The 16,095-nt window shown below is 35.3% G+C and overlaps 1 protein-coding gene across 1 annotated transcript; it reads left to right on the top strand.

Annotated features, from left to right (window-relative positions):
• Positions 1-6,210: 6,210 nt before the first annotated feature.
• LOC145156677 (putative disease resistance RPP13-like protein 1) lies at positions 6,211-11,768 on the top strand. The gene is made up of 5 exons (XM_079075956.1): positions 6,211-9,480; positions 10,863-10,893; positions 11,024-11,165; positions 11,304-11,403; positions 11,610-11,768. Exon 1 carries the CDS (start codon positions 6,211-6,213, stop codon positions 9,220-9,222), a length of 3,012 nt encoding a protein of 1,003 aa, XP_078932082.1. The 3' UTR covers positions 9,223-9,480; positions 10,863-10,893; positions 11,024-11,165; positions 11,304-11,403; positions 11,610-11,768.
• The last annotated feature ends 4,327 nt before the right edge of the window (positions 11,769-16,095 follow it).

Raw genomic sequence — 16,095 nt, forward strand, 5'->3', positions numbered from 1 at the left:
AGCATCCATAGGAGTTCTGAGAAGAGAATCGCCCCGATTAGGTTTCCTAGCTTTATGCAAACCCTCCAATTTCCACTCTGCTTTCCCAATTCTCGACACAATAGCTCCAGTAGCACTTGGCTTTCGTCGGGCACGGTAGATAGTAGACGAAGACTGATCGACAACCCCAGGAGGAATAACATCGCTTAAATCGACCTCAGTTCGCACAAATCGACCCACCGCTCCTTTATCAGGAGGCTTAACCTTTACATCCTTCAATCGATCCTGCTTAGAAGAAGCTCCCATCGCAACAACGGAAATGATGAGAAGATACTTCAGCAATGAGACGAAAAATCTCATCGGAGAAGCAACAACGACGAATCAAGCAAAAAACGCACCGCCGATCAGAGAGAATTTTAGAGAGAGAAAGGGTTTTTTTTGTACCTCTGAAGTTTCTTAATCTCCTTCTTCAAGTCGGCCTCAAACTTCTCCTTCTGTTTGGCATTGTCAGTATCGTATACCTAAAATACGAAATTCAACACTCGAACATGAAACTTCAGCATTCAGATTACACAAAAACCAATAATGTCAATAATTCAAAGAAAATTAAAAACATTTACGAAGAGGCCTGGGAGAAAGGATTAGGAGAAGTCGTACCAGGTTTTAGGGTAGAAATCAAACTAGTTTCGATTGTTGCAGAGGCTTGGGAGAACCGATCGAGAATCGAAGAGCGTTTTGAATTTTCTTGAAAAAGCCCTAGGTGTGAATGAAGGGAGATACAGAGGAGAGATCAAAGAAGCGGGCACTTCAAAATTTTTGCCCTTTAAAAACGCGTGTTTGATAAAAAAAATATAAAGCGGCATTTCTAGAGGACACACATTTAAAACAAGTACCCTACATGTTTGTATTTTTTTTGTTGGACATTAATTTTAAGACACGCAAAAATGCGTGTCCTATATCCTTCAAATTTTGGAAGGCTGACATTATTTTTAGGGACACACAAAAATGCATATCGTAAATCAGCGAGTGTCATTGTTCACGCGTCATTAAAGGGTATTTTTCTTGTAGTGTATTATAATATCATCTGTTTATCCTAACATAAAATAGAACCATATCTGGTTCGCACATAGCACGCTATGTGTGTGTGTATACATACACACACACACACACACACACACACACACATATATATATATATATATATATATATATATATATATATATATATATATATATATATATATATATATATATATCCTAACATATAATCCAGGAAATAAGCACATAATTCACATACGACTTCCAACATATATTAATATTTTAATTAATACTTGTATTAAATCATGTTCATGAAACATACTATGCGCTCACTTGACTAAGATGGGTGACTAGTGATCTGGGCAGAGCTTCGCCTAACACCTCAAATATTTCTTGACGTGACCTAAGTAATATTAATACAAAGTTTTAGTCTAATGATCCTGGAGACAAATAATAGTCTAGATCCTCACTAATCTCACTGTATACATCAAGATCTATCAAGTAAGGATCAGCTAGGCATTACAGTTGGGAGGCAGGATTATTTCGGCATAATAGCTTTTCTGAAATCCAACAACCAAGCCAACATGACCATTCTAGACACCTCTCCCGTAAGTAGATCAATCAGTATAACGAATTGAAATTACTGATAAATCTTATTTATAGGTTCATAATAACGACTTATTACCATTAATATAAGTTACACTGAAAGCAAAAGAGTGTAGCTTAACTTACAAAGGTTTTAGCAGAAACTGGGAAAAACACATAGACAGAATCTCGAAACTAAAAGCATCTATTATCCAGACTCCTAAACCTTGCAGAGACTCTCTAAAATACTTAGAAACCCGAAAAAGTCGGATCTTAGGAAGGGAGAACGTTTGAGAGAGAATTAGAGGATTGGTGTGTAGGAAATGAGAAGGAAAACGACCATATATATATATATGCCTCAGGGGGCGCACCGCACACTAGACAGAGGCCTGCCGCGTACTTCTGGTGTGCTGGCTCCTCTGTCGCCCTGCCACGTGTCCGACTCTCGTTCGTACGCGTCCTTTCTTCTATGACTTCGCGACATGTTGTCTTTTTTGTGGTGCCACGTGTTGCAACCGTGTGGTGCCATGTCACCGCATTTCTTGGAGGAGGGGAGCAGCCGACTTGCCATGTGTCGCCTCCAAAGAGTGCCATGTCATCAGTGCGCATCACGCACTTCGCGCGCACAATTTTATAGATTTTTCAAAATGATGTAACTTCTTCATACGAGCTCCGTTTTCGACGTTCTTTATATCCCCAGAAATCTCTCAATGAGATCTACAACTTCTATTAGACTCTGTTGGCTGTTTTTGACTTTATTTTTAAAAGCTATATTTTTAATAGGCTTAGGTTCTGTTTGATTTGGATCTGACCGGGTTTGGTCAGATAAAAATAGATGACTCGGTCAGATCAATGTGGGTCAGTGTGTTTGATATGTGCAATAAAAACATGAGACTCGGTCAGCACCCTATGACCCGATACGTGAGATAAAAAAGTAGTTGACTCGGTCCTATTTGTTTTCTTAACATTTTTGCCCTTTGCATTACAGATCCTCAACATTCCGGCACCACAAAACCAGTCATATACATTTCGGCACCACAAACCAGTCATAATGCATCTTCGTGAGAGAGAAGGAGAGGGAAGCACCCTTTTACCTACTGATTGAGTCTAAGAGGATTGAAAACTATGATCGGTCGAACAGAACAAGGATAAGAAGAGGGTGGGGTATTTTGGTAATAATGTTGGATTCCACCATTGTCATTCTTGGAGGAAGCTCCACACATTTGTTCACGGTGGTTACCTGGTTGTTCTTCCCACCGGAAGGAAACAAAAGCTGAGATTTGGAGCGATGGTGTTATCATGGTCGATGATTCAGGAGGCGTGGAACTGCCTTGAAAAAGAGCTGTAACTTTTATATGGAGATTGGGTCAGATCCCATTTTCTCTCTGCAATTTTGAATGAAATGGAAATAGATGGGAGGATAAAGGGTGTAATAATTTATTATTTGAGGTTGATGGGTGTCCACCGACTCATGGTTCTTGACATAATGACATGTCCATTTATATTTGGTTATTATTGTTTTTAAAATAAATAAAACTTAGTTTTGTATTCATTATTCAAAACTTTTAATTTTTAAAAAAATAAAACTTAGTTTTGTATTAAACTATTAATTTAATAATGTTCGTCGAAAATAAATTCGTATGCAAACAAATATATTTTAGCTGACATAAAAAAGGGGTAAAATGGTCATTTTCCTCATTCAACATAGCTAGTCAGAGAAATAATCAAACAACATAAACTCAGTCAAACATGGACTTAGTCAGAATTTCTAACTCAGTCAGCTTCTAACCCAGTCAGCTCTAACTCAGCCAGCAATTATCAAACGACCTCTTAGATTGTTAAATTCCGTTAAAAATTCATAACTTTCTCATATAATATCCGTTCTCGACTCCGTTATATCGACGAAACCATATGGACAAGATCTTCAACTCTCATTTAGATTATTTTCCTAAAAATAAACCGATCTCTATTTCAGGTTCTGAGTCGTATACTATTGTGCTGAAACTTCGAAAAATCATAACTTCCTCTTACGAAGTCAGATTTGGACGTTCTCTATATGTACGCTCTCGGTTTATCGACTACTTTGAATTTCGTTTAGACCTCTTTGGCTAAAAAGCACATTATCAAAAATTCACTTTTTATGATACGAAGAGTCGTGCCGGTTTAATCGCAAAACTTCAAATAAGCATAACTTCTTCATACAAAGTTGAATTTTAGCGTTCTTTATATGTATGAAATCCTTGTCACATACTTTACACCTTTTGTTAAGATTATTAGTCATAAATAATCTTCTATCAAAAGTCATTTTTAACACCTATTATCTCTAACTTGACTAGCCCCGAATCTGTGGGCGCTACATTAATCTAAATGATTAATAAATTAATGTGAAATCTATCAGAATTGATTAATTATTAATCAGAATTAATCTGGAATTAATTCAGGATTAATTGAAATTAACTGAATGTGCAAGGGGTGAATTGTAATTGTTCAATAATTGAACAAAAGAAGCAATTCCTAAACCATCCATGGGATGGACGGTTTTGGTGGGTTTCCTAGGGTTTCTGGAAGCCTCATGGTTGCATAAAAGGAAAGGATTTGAATTAGGATTAAATTTATTATTTAATCAATTCAAATCTTGTTTTGCCTGCAAGTTACCTGAACTATACATAGGACCCATTGGCTTACAATTTTCATTCACCATATTACCTAAAGGTATAGGAATGAAATTTCCCTCATATCTCCTCTCTCTTTCTCATTCTAGGGTTTCTGGTTTCGGGTGTGAGCTATTAGAGACATCATCATTTTGGTGTTTGCTTTCTAAGGCCAACAAACACAAGGGATTGAAGTGATTTGTTTACTATAACAAATCAAAGGCATGTAATCCTAATCCTATGTATATTTCGATTATAATAGGTTTCCCTTAGGGTTCTTGATGTTTATAGTTTATTGCTATCAATTAGAAAAAACATAAATCTTTTCTAGGTTGCATGTGAACGTAAGGGTTTAAGTGTTTTTCCTCTTACATGTATTTTTTATAACCTAGAAAACCCTTCAAGACTATGGTTGATAGCATTCCCTATCCAATGTAAGGTATGTGGTATTTTGGGAAACTCGCAAAGCTTTGTCCTTACGGTTTCGTAGTTTAAACATTTTCAGGTACTTTCAGTTCCAAAGAGAAGGGCCCGACTTGATTGCACAACATCCCCTGATAGTATTTTACGCATTAACTATTTTAGACTTACTCTGATGTTTGACGAATACATTTTACTGTGTTTGGTTATGGAATAATTGGTTGTACAATTTGATGGTTTAAAAATGAAAATTTTTACTATTATTTTTGGGGTGTTACATATAGAGGCTCATTTAGGCTCGCGTGCCTAATCGAGCTTAGTTATATAGGCTCGCAAACCTAACCGAGCTTAGTTATTAAGCTCGAGCTTAACTCGGACTCGTTTAAAATCAGTTTTGAGTGGAGTTTTAACGAGCCGATCCCGAATAGCTCATGAGTAGTTTGACTCATTTGCACCCCTATATACAATGTACTTATCAATCTATGCCTTAAAATAGCCTATGGCTATGCCACAAAGGTCAGTACATACAAACCCTAATATTATATACTTTGGTTTTCATTCGTCCTCTTACACGATATACTAACTTTCTCATCATAGTGTAATTTCGGGTCTCAACCTGAGATACGACTAACCGGTTATTGCACGTACTACCAGCAAGACCCAAGCCTCACTCCGATCATATATGTTTCCGAGAAGCCATGTACTCATTGTTCATTAGGAATATGATTTAATAATTTAACATCTTCTTTTTCTTAAATTCTCATTATTTTATTTTTCTACTCGACCTTTGAAAATGATATCATGTCATGTGAAAACTTTAGTATTTTACCTCTCGTCATTAATTATCCTCTCCATTGCTATCATTTGCTGATTTTCTTGTTATCACCAAACTAAGACAATTTAACATTATGTTTTTTTTGTTCAAAATCACAGTTTACAATTCTTCACATGATGCCACAATTTAAAATGCTTCTTGTTTGAATGAATGTGCCAATTATAATATTTATATAGATTTATTTCTGGTGATTTTACATTTTTAAAGTAATATTATAAAAATACAATTGCATTATATATTTTACTTACTAATACATAATTTTGAAAATGAATGTTTTTTACCCCTTGTTTCTACATCTACAGGTAAAAATGAATTAACCAGGTTAGTTGCCGACTTGCCGTCACACCAACGTCCACACCGGCTATTTCGACTACCCTTGGTTTCTGTTTTGTGGATTTTCATTCGGTCTTCTTAATAAAATAATGCCAAATATATTGCTTTTTTAAATGGAAACGTCAGTAATTTTTCTTAATAAAAAAAACAAACCCAACTTTCGAAAGTTTAAGAACTAAGCCATCCCTTACGTGCCCTTCATTTAGTTGAATTTTCTATAAAAAGAGATCATCTGAAATCATTCTTTCCGTGACACATATCCAATCTCCACTATAAACAGCAATTAAGATTAAGATCATTCTTTCTGTTCATCCACTTCATCCCATCTCTCTACTATATTCCGATCTACTCTTAGGTACTCTAAGCAATATGGCTGAACTCGTTCTTTCTGCCTTCTTCACGGTGTTCTTTGAAAAGCTGGCTTCAGAAACCCTGCAGAAGCTTGCTCACACCAAGGGAATCGATTCCCAGCTCAAGAAATTGAAGAGGTCACTAATCCAGATCAAAGCTCTTCTTAATGATGCTTCTGAGAAGGAAGTTACCGATGAAGCTGTTAAAGATTGGCTGAATGGTCTCCAACATTTGGCTTACGACATAGACGATCTACTCGACGATTTGGAAACAAAAGCTATGCATCGTGAGTTCAACACCAGCAAGGTACGAAAGCTAATCCCAACAAGTTGTACAAATTTCTTACTATGTACTAGGATGCATGGGAAGTTAGATAATATTACAACCAAGTTACGGGAAATTGTAGAGGAGAAAAATAATCTTGGTTTACGTGTGAAAGGCGAGAGCCCAAGACATAAAAATAGAAAATTACAGACATCTTTGGTAGATGCATCTAGAATTGTTGGACGTGAAGGTGATAAGGATGCATTGCTTCACAAGCTATTGGGGGACGATTACGAACCATCCGGTAAAAGTTATAGCATCGTGCCCATAGTTGGTATGGGTGGGTTAGGTAAGACCACTCTAGCTAGACTTTTATACGATGAAATGCAAAGGAAGGATCACTTTGAACTCATGGCGTGGGTGTGTGTTTCTGATGAGTTTGATATCTTCAATATAAGCAAAACTATCTTCCAATCGGTAGGTGGGGGGAACCAAGAATTTAGTGATTTAAATCTGCTTCAAGTAGCTTTAAAAAATAAGATCTCACAAAAACGATTTCTGATCGTTCTTGATGATGTGTGGAGTGAAAGTTATACCGATTGGGAAATTCTAGAACACCCATTTCTTGCTGGGGCACCTCGAAGTAAAATTATTATGACGACTAGGAAGTTGTCGTTGCTAACCCAACTAGGTTACAATCAACCTTACCGCCTGTCGGTTTTGTCACATGAAAATGCTTTATCTTTATTCTGTGAACATGTATTGGGTGAAACTAACTTTGATTCACATCCAACACTTAAACCACATGGTGAAGGTATCGTTGAAAAATGTGATGGCTTGCCGTTGGCATTGGTAGCACTTGGGAGGTTATTGAGGACAAAATCAGACGAGGAAGAATGGGAGGAAGTGTTAAATAGTGACATATGGAGGTTAGGAAAGAGAGATGAGATTGTTCCGGCTCTTAGACTAAGCTACCATGAACTTTCCGCACCTTTGAAGCTATTGTTTGCATATTGCTCCTTGTTCCCCAAAGACTATTTGTTTGACAAGGAGGAGTTGATTTTGCTCTGGACCGCAGAAGGGTTTTTGCACCAATCAACTACAAGAAAGTCAATGGAACGCTTGGGTCTTGAATATTTTGAAGAGTTGTCATCAAGGTCATTTTTTCAACAATCCCCTAATAACAAATTGTTGTTTGTGATGCATGATCTCATGCATGACTTGGCAACATTTGTTGCTGGAGAGTTTTTTTCAATGTTAGACATCGAGATGAAAAAGGATCATAAAAAGGACGAAGCTTTGGAAAAGTACCCCCATATGTCATTTGTTTGTGAACCTTCTATGGATGACAAAGCGTTTAAGGCATTCGAAGGAGCTAAAAGTCTGAGAACATTCTTAGCATTCCCTATCAAGGACGTCAAAAGTTGGCCAATATTCTACATATCAAATAAGGTGCTGGTTGACTTACTTCATGAGTTACCATTATTAAGGGTCCTAAGTTTGAGTCAGCTTTGGATAATCAAGGTACCTGAATCCATTGGTACTTTGAAGCATTTGCGGTATCTTAATTTATCTCGAACTGATATCACATATTTACCGGATAATGTTGGCAACCTCTCAAATTTACAGACTTTACTTGTTTTTGGTTGTCGTTATTTAAACAAGTTGCCTAACAATTTCTCAAAGCTTAAAAAATTACGACATTTTGGCAATAGTGATACTCCGCTTCTGAAGAAGATGCCCTTGGGTATTCGAGAGTTGAAAAGCCTACGAACTCTCTCTAAAATCATTATTGAAGGAGAAAATGCCTTTTCAATAGCCGATCTTAAGGATCTAAAGGATCTCCAAGGGAAAATTTCCATTAAGGGGCTAGAAAAAGTGCAATGTCGAATACAAGCAGAAGAAGCTAACATATCCCAAAAGAGGCTACATGAGTTAAAGGTGGAATGGGGTGATGTATTTGATGGTTCTCGAAAGGAAACATTTGAGATAGAGGTCCTCAATGTGCTGAAGCCTAGTAATGATCATTTGAAAAAGCTTGAAATTGTATCATATGGGGGTAGAAAGTTTCCAAATTGGGTTGGGGATCCCTCCTTTCATCGTTTGGCTCATGTGTCGATACATGGTTGTAAAAAGTGTGCATCTCTACCACTACTTGGGGAACTACCATCATTGAAGACGTTATTTATTAAAGGCATGGATGATGTGAAAGATGCAGGTTTGGAGTTTCTTGGTACTACTGATCTTGCATTCCCATCACTTGAAACTCTATGCTTTGAAGATATGCGGAGGTGGGAGGTATGGTCAACTAATAATAATGGGGTTGTCAATACAACATTTCCATGCCTTCAAGAGCTTTCGCTAAATAATTGTCCTAATTTGGTTAAAGTCTTACTTGAGCCACTACCTTCATTGAGGGTTTTAAAAATTAATAGATGTTATCATGGTGTATTGACAAGTTTAGTTCGTGTATCTTCATCGGTCACCAAGGTTGATATAGGTTATATTTCAGGACTTAATGATCAGGTGTGGGGAGGTGTTATACAGTATCTTGGGGCAGTTGAAGAATTACGAATCATATCATGTGATGAAATAAGATCCTGGTGGGAATCCAGATCACCAAGTAAGGTTCTTGTGAATTTAAGGAAGTTGTATGAAGAATACTATGATAAATTGGTGAGTTTAGAAGAGAAAGAGGACGTTACGAGTGGGGAAAGAATACGTATTATGACAACGAGGTTATGGAGACGTGATGGCTTTGCATAATTGAATTTGAGAAACCGGAAATTAATTCCAATGGGAATTCAACACCTCACCTCTCTCCGACATCTCTACATTCCTAAGTGCCCAAATATGATACATCTATGGCCATAAATGTTGTTTCCTTTGCTTTTGAGGTTGATAATCTATGAAACCCCAAATTTAAAATAAATGTGAGGTAGAAGATGCTTTGCTCCTATTGGCCTCTCATCTCGTATATCATGTGCATTGTCATATTCGAGGAGTTTCAAAGTTAATGTGAAGGTACGATCCTCCTAATCCTCCTTCGGCCTTTAATAATTATAATTTAATGATTAATTTTGTTTTATTTTCATTAAAAAGGAAGATATTATATCAACATAAGAATATATATATATATATATATATATATATATATATATATATATATATATATATATATATATATATATATATATATATATAAGTAGGCGGTGACATTTTTGTAAATAAATGGAACTTTGGGATTAGAATAAGACACGGAGGGGCAGAAATGAAATTTTACATTTCGTTTTCATTCAGCTCACAAAAAGCACCCGGTATTCTTCCTAAAAACCCTAGATATGAACACTAAAACCCATAATTTCGATCATCGACATCTTCTACTTCATTCACAAATTTGTTTCAGATTAATCATAAATCTAAGTTGATCTTCTGATTCGAGCTTCTTATTCTCATTCTACCTGAAATTCATCTTCCGATTCATACACGAAAACCCTCGATAATCAACTAGAACACTAAAAACCTTTTAATTTTGATTTTGATATCAAATCAAATGGCTCATTCTACAAATTATGATTCTGATTTTATATCAACAGTTGTTCCAAGTAAGTATAATACTCTAAACCTCTTGTTCTTATTCAGTAAACATTAGTGTTCTTATTATAAAAAGTTTTTTTGTTTTTTTTACTTTAAATCGTTGTGTATCTTCAACAAATATTTTATAATCGAGATATTTCACTAGCGATTTATATGTCGAAGTCAGGATGTAATGGAATATAGCATTATAAAACATACAATCTAAACCTACATCTCAGTATGTGATTTATATAGAGTCTATGAAATCATTAAGAGATCTATATCTAAATGTTAACTCTACATGTTACTCAAAAGTGTTCTAATTATTCCTCATTTCATTTGGTCTAAATATTCTAAATCAAAATCAACAAAAATGTTATGATATTCTAACTAATTGTTCATCATTTAATTAGATTTAGATCCATAAATTGTCTAATACTATAGATTTTGGTAACATCAATCTGTTGTTATGATTGTAGTATAGTGTTTAGTTAAAAAAATCTTTGTATTCTAGTGAATTTTATGTTGACTGATATTAGAAATTTGTTGTTATGTATATATAGAATTGTGACTAGATTATATATCCTCAACTAATATGAATTTTAATGGAATTTGTTGTTATTGATGCAACTAAAAAAGTACAAACAAAAGCAACTGTAAGAAAAACAGTAACAACTCCACCAACAAAGAACATTTCAACATTCATTTCTAAAGATAAATGTATAAATTGTAATTACTTTTAGATTAAATGTTATAATTTCTTTTAGTAACTTCTAAATACTTTTAATAAATATTCTAATTGTTATTATTTGATAATTTTCTTCATACAGATTCAGGGGATCAAGATAGGGTTAAAAAAAGGTATGAACACCCTTTCCTTAAAATAATTCATAAAAAATCAAATGTTTGGATTTATTTTTTTTAAGTAAATATTTTAATTTTGTTTATCATATATTCTAATTGATTTTAATTGTTAAATTTCATGATAAAGATTTGCAAATTGTAAATCAAAAGAAAAAGAAGGCAGATGAAGGAAAATCAAAGAAAAATTAAAAAAAAACGTTGTTATTTCTGAAAGCGACTCTGATTCTTCTTCTGATTCATCCTCACGACATAAAAAAGAATTAAAAAAGGTATCAACAATTGTTCTTTAAAATACCTCACAAAAGAAAGTTTTTTGGATTTATTTTTTTCAGTTAATTATTATGAACATTCTAATCGATTTTAATAAATATTCTAATTTTTTTCAATTTTTAAATTTCTTCATACAGCTAAAGCTACAAAAAAAAAAACACTATGTTTCATATTCTTCATCTTCATAGTCAGAGACATCAGAGTCAGAGACATCCACAACAGAGAGTGATGAATCTGGTAAGATTATAAGAATGAAAATCTTATAGAATAATTATTTATATATATATATATATATATATATATATATATATATATATATATATATATATATATATATATATATATATATATATATATATATATATATATATATATATATATATATATGTTGACATTCACTAAAAGTATATTATATGCTTCTAATAGAATAATTATTAATGCAGATAAAGTAAAGAAGAAGAAAAAAAGAAAAGTCAAAAAACATTTCAAGCGTCACAGCAAATTAATCCATAATGATGTGAAGCACAAAAAGAAAAATCATGTTTCTGATTCTTCAACAGAATCAGAGACAGAATTAGATACAGAAAAAGAGTCAACGGGTAAAATAATCTAAACTTTTTTTGTGAAATATAAAACGCCTATGATTTTATACTTTATAATTCAAATATTATGGAATAATAGAAATATTAGAATGTTTCTAACAATAATTTTCATAGCGTATGTTTGACATGAATTGCTTATCGATCATAACTGAAATTCTAGGTATTTTGATGTGAAAGTATGTTTCTATGATGTGTAAAAAGAAAAGTACATTGTCTGATATGAAAGTATTGTGATATGAAATGTTTATGGTTCATATTACACATTCTAGATATTATGATATCATAAATCCTATATTACTTGATTTTTGTTGTTTTACTTAGCTGATATAGGATTTTGCAACATTGAAGTTTAATTTTTTATAAATATTATAATTTGAATAAATATCTACATTTTACTTAGATGATATAGGATTTTTGGATTAAATTTCATAGAATATTATGATATAATAAGTGTATATCGTCACACCCCCAAACCGAAACGGCGGAAACGTTCGGGGGGTGGCGGACGTCATGTATAGTATCACAACAATTGCATCATAGTAATTAAAGTAAACACAACCATTATATTAGATAAGAAAAATATTTACATTCGTTTGATACATATTTGTATACATCAAAAGTATAGCAAAATATAAAAGACGTGACTCTCTATACACTTCGTCTTCTCAAAAGCTGCGGGAGTACCTGTCTACTGATTTCCTGAGAATACAAGCGGTTTTGGAAAGAGTATCAGCATTAAAGATGGTGAGTTCATAAGCATGTTTTTGTAACGAAAACATGTTAATGAATCAGTGAAAATGTTTGCATGTTTCCAAGAAAATCCAATATTTTCTAACATACAAGTTTGTTACAGTGTTCCATAAAGTATTCGTTCGAATGCATGTTTACCACTAGATGGATTGTATAATACTGTTTTGAAAGTAAAACCCTTTTTGTATGAAAACCCTGGCTATCACCAGTATGAATAGAATGTTTTGTTGGAAAACCCTAGTTTCCCCAGTATGTAAAGTAGTTTCATTACTTTAAATAAAACCATGTATTTTATCCCCTGGAATCCTCCAGTATAATGTATATTAGTTCTATTAATTAAAATAAAACTAATGAAGAATGAAATCCCGTAAACAAAGGTTAGTTTATACTATTATGAGTCGTATAACCATGCCTAGTGACCTTTACGACGTTCTTCAAGTGTCGGATATTATGACATTTGTCACCTCAGGCATGCCTGCCTAACTGTAGCTAGCAGTTCAGGTGTGAGATTGTCAGTCCCGAATAGATCTATTCACAAATTTCAAGCTCTCCCTCCAGGAGACTCTGGTTATACTATGTTAGGATTTAGTTCAGTACCCTGAAGGGGTACAATTTGAAGTAGAGTCTCACAATCTTGTATTACTAGTTTACGTGTTGTTTAGTATTGTTCTCTCGTACTTGAATATGAATGTATGTCTTGTAGAGTAAAAATAATTAAACATAATAATTATTTTTAAATCTACTCTTATTATCCGAAAGATAGTAATGTATATCATAAACTACGTCTGTCATAGTTTATATGTTTGTTAATGTATAAACTCTAAAATTGTAAAACTGTGTATTGAAATCCCAAACTATACCTATTATAGTTTGCATGTGTGTAAAGTACCCGGTTCATGTATTGTTCTGAAAACTATGCAATTGTAGTTGTGAGTTGAAAACTTCCCTTATGCTCAGCATGGTACAAAAGCGATAAGATATCTAAACATTTTGTAAAAAGGTGATAATCTTTTGATTGTGTCAATTGCATAAGTTTTTAATCCTGTTTGAAATTTTGTGCATAAAGTTCACGAACAACCATTTGTATTTGACTTGTTCTCCCCCTAAAAACGAGAAAATAATTAAAAGCGTAGGGGTATGAACTCACAGTTGGTTGCGTGAATGTGCCGGACAACGAGACTGGAAGCGAAGACCCTCGAGTTGATATACGCGACACTTAATGGGATCCTAATAATAATTAAATACATATATGCGTATTATTAGTGAAACCATTAAGTATAGTGTTGGTAAACACTTGTTTTTCGTTAAGGAATGTTACCGGGAATCGATTGAATCGGAAAAAGCGGGTTTTCAGCCAAGTTCACGACTTTGGAAGGTTTGCGGCCGTGAAGGGTTTCCAGCCGTGAACTATTCTCGGCCGTGAACTGTTCTCGGCGGTGAACAGTTTACTGTCTTTGAAGGGTTTACGGCATTTGAAGGTTTGAAGGGTTCACAGCCTGTTCTTGAGGAAATATGAAGATTTGAAGGGTTTACGACCATGAACTCAAGAACAACAATGCTTGATTTGATGAAAACGGATGTTTTGATTCTCCAAAACGAGTTCCAAGGCGGATAAAGTGATAGTTGAAGAGAAATCTTGTGTTTTCGGGTGATAATTTTTAGAGAGAGAAATGGTGTTCACAGCCAGAAAAGTATAAATGAGGGGTAGGAGCACATATTTATAGGGGGTTTCATGGTCGGTGGTGGGGTCCATCAGCCGTGAACGGGTTTACGGTCGTGATCCGGTTCACGGTCGTGAACACCAGTCAGGCCGATTTTCGATGATTTTCGAAGTAACTCGGGTTTTCGCGCGATTTTGGTTCCGACTCATAAAAGAAAATTCAATTATATAACTTAAATGATTTTCCAAACCATAGGAATTTGACGGAACTAAACAAATACTCAAAATTTATTTAACGGAATCGGCTAACGTTAACTGAAAAAAGTTCGGGTTATCACATCATCCCCCCGATAGAGGGAATTTCATCCTAAAATTCAAACGTTGAATACAATCATGGACTCGGAAAAAGATGTGGGTACTTCTGTTTCATATGATCTTTGCGCTCCCAAGTGAATTCAGGTCCTCGCTTGGCATTCCAGCGGACCTTCACTATCGGTATGCGACTTTGTTTCGTTCGTTTGACTTCTTGATCCATGATTTTGACTGGTTCTTCCACAAAATTAAGGTTTTCATTGATCTCAATCTCATCAAGAGGGATCACAAGGGTTTTGTCGGATAGACACTTTTTAATGTTCGACATGTGGAAGACAGGATGAATGTTGCTAAGTTTTTGGGGTAAACGAAGTTTGTATGCTACGGGACCGATCCTAGCGAGGATCTCAAATGGTCCAATGTATCTCGGATTTAGCTTTCCACGCTTTCTGAAGCGTATGATGCCTTTCCAGGGTGAGACCTTCAATAGAACACGCTCACCAACCTGGAATTCCAAAGGTTTTCGTCTCTTATCGGCGTAGCACTTTTGTCTATCTCTTGAAGCTTTTAATTGTTCTCGGATTTGTACGATCTTTTCTGTGGTTTCACGGATGATTTCTGGGCTAGTGAGAGAGCTATCAGGGACTTGACCTCTAGCCAGCTGCGTGTCACCCACCTCAGCCCAGCACAAAGGGGGTCTGCACTTATGGCCATAGAGGGCTTCAAACGGCGCAGCCTTGATGCTATTGTGATAGCTATTTTTGTAGGAGAACTCGACCAAGGGAAAATGGGTATCCCACGACTTACCAAAGTTAATAACGCACGCTCTCAGCATATCTTCTAGGGTTTGAATGGTTCTCTCACTTTTCCCGTCTGTATGTGGATGGTAAGTTGTGCTCATATCCAGCTTAGTTCCAAGAGCCTTCTACAGTGACTGCCAAAATCTTTAGGTGAATCTGCTATCCCGATCGGAGATAATGGACACAGGCACACCATGCAGACAAACTATCTCTTGGATGTAGATTCGCGTTAGTCTCTCCATCTTGAACGTTTCTTTGATTGGCAGGAAGTGGGCGGATTTAGTCAATCTGTCGACAATTACCCAGATGGTATCGTACCCACTCGGAGACTTGGGCAACTTAGTGATGAAATCCATTGTGATTCGCTCCCACTTCCACTCAGGAATTTCTGGCTGCTGAAGTAGACCTGAGGGCTTTTGATATTCCACCTTCACCTTGGCGCAAGTCAGGCACTTGCCCACGAAGGTAGCAATTTCTGCTTTCATGTTTGGCCACCAATAAAGCTTTTTGAGATCCAGATACATCTTATTCGAACCTCGGTGAACGGAGTATCTAGTCCGATGAGCTTCGTTCATGACAACCTCCCTGTAACCGCCGAACTTTGGGGTCTAGATCCGGTTTATGAAATAATAAACTCTGTCTCCCTTGATCTCTAGGTTCTTTTCGATTCCCCTCAAAACTTCTTCCACCACGTTCTCTGGTTTTAAGGCTTCCAGCTGAGCCTCTCGGATTTGAGCGGAAAGATAGGAATGGATGGTCATTGTTAGTGCCTTCACTCTACGACCTGAATACTCTTTCTGGTTGA

Source organism: Lactuca virosa, chromosome 2 (assembly GCF_052849685.1).
Source record: "Lactuca virosa cultivar CGN04683 chromosome 2, Lactuca_virosa_CGN04683_v6, whole genome shotgun sequence".
In the NCBI taxonomy this organism is placed as follows: domain Eukaryota; kingdom Viridiplantae; phylum Streptophyta; class Magnoliopsida; order Asterales; family Asteraceae; genus Lactuca; species Lactuca virosa.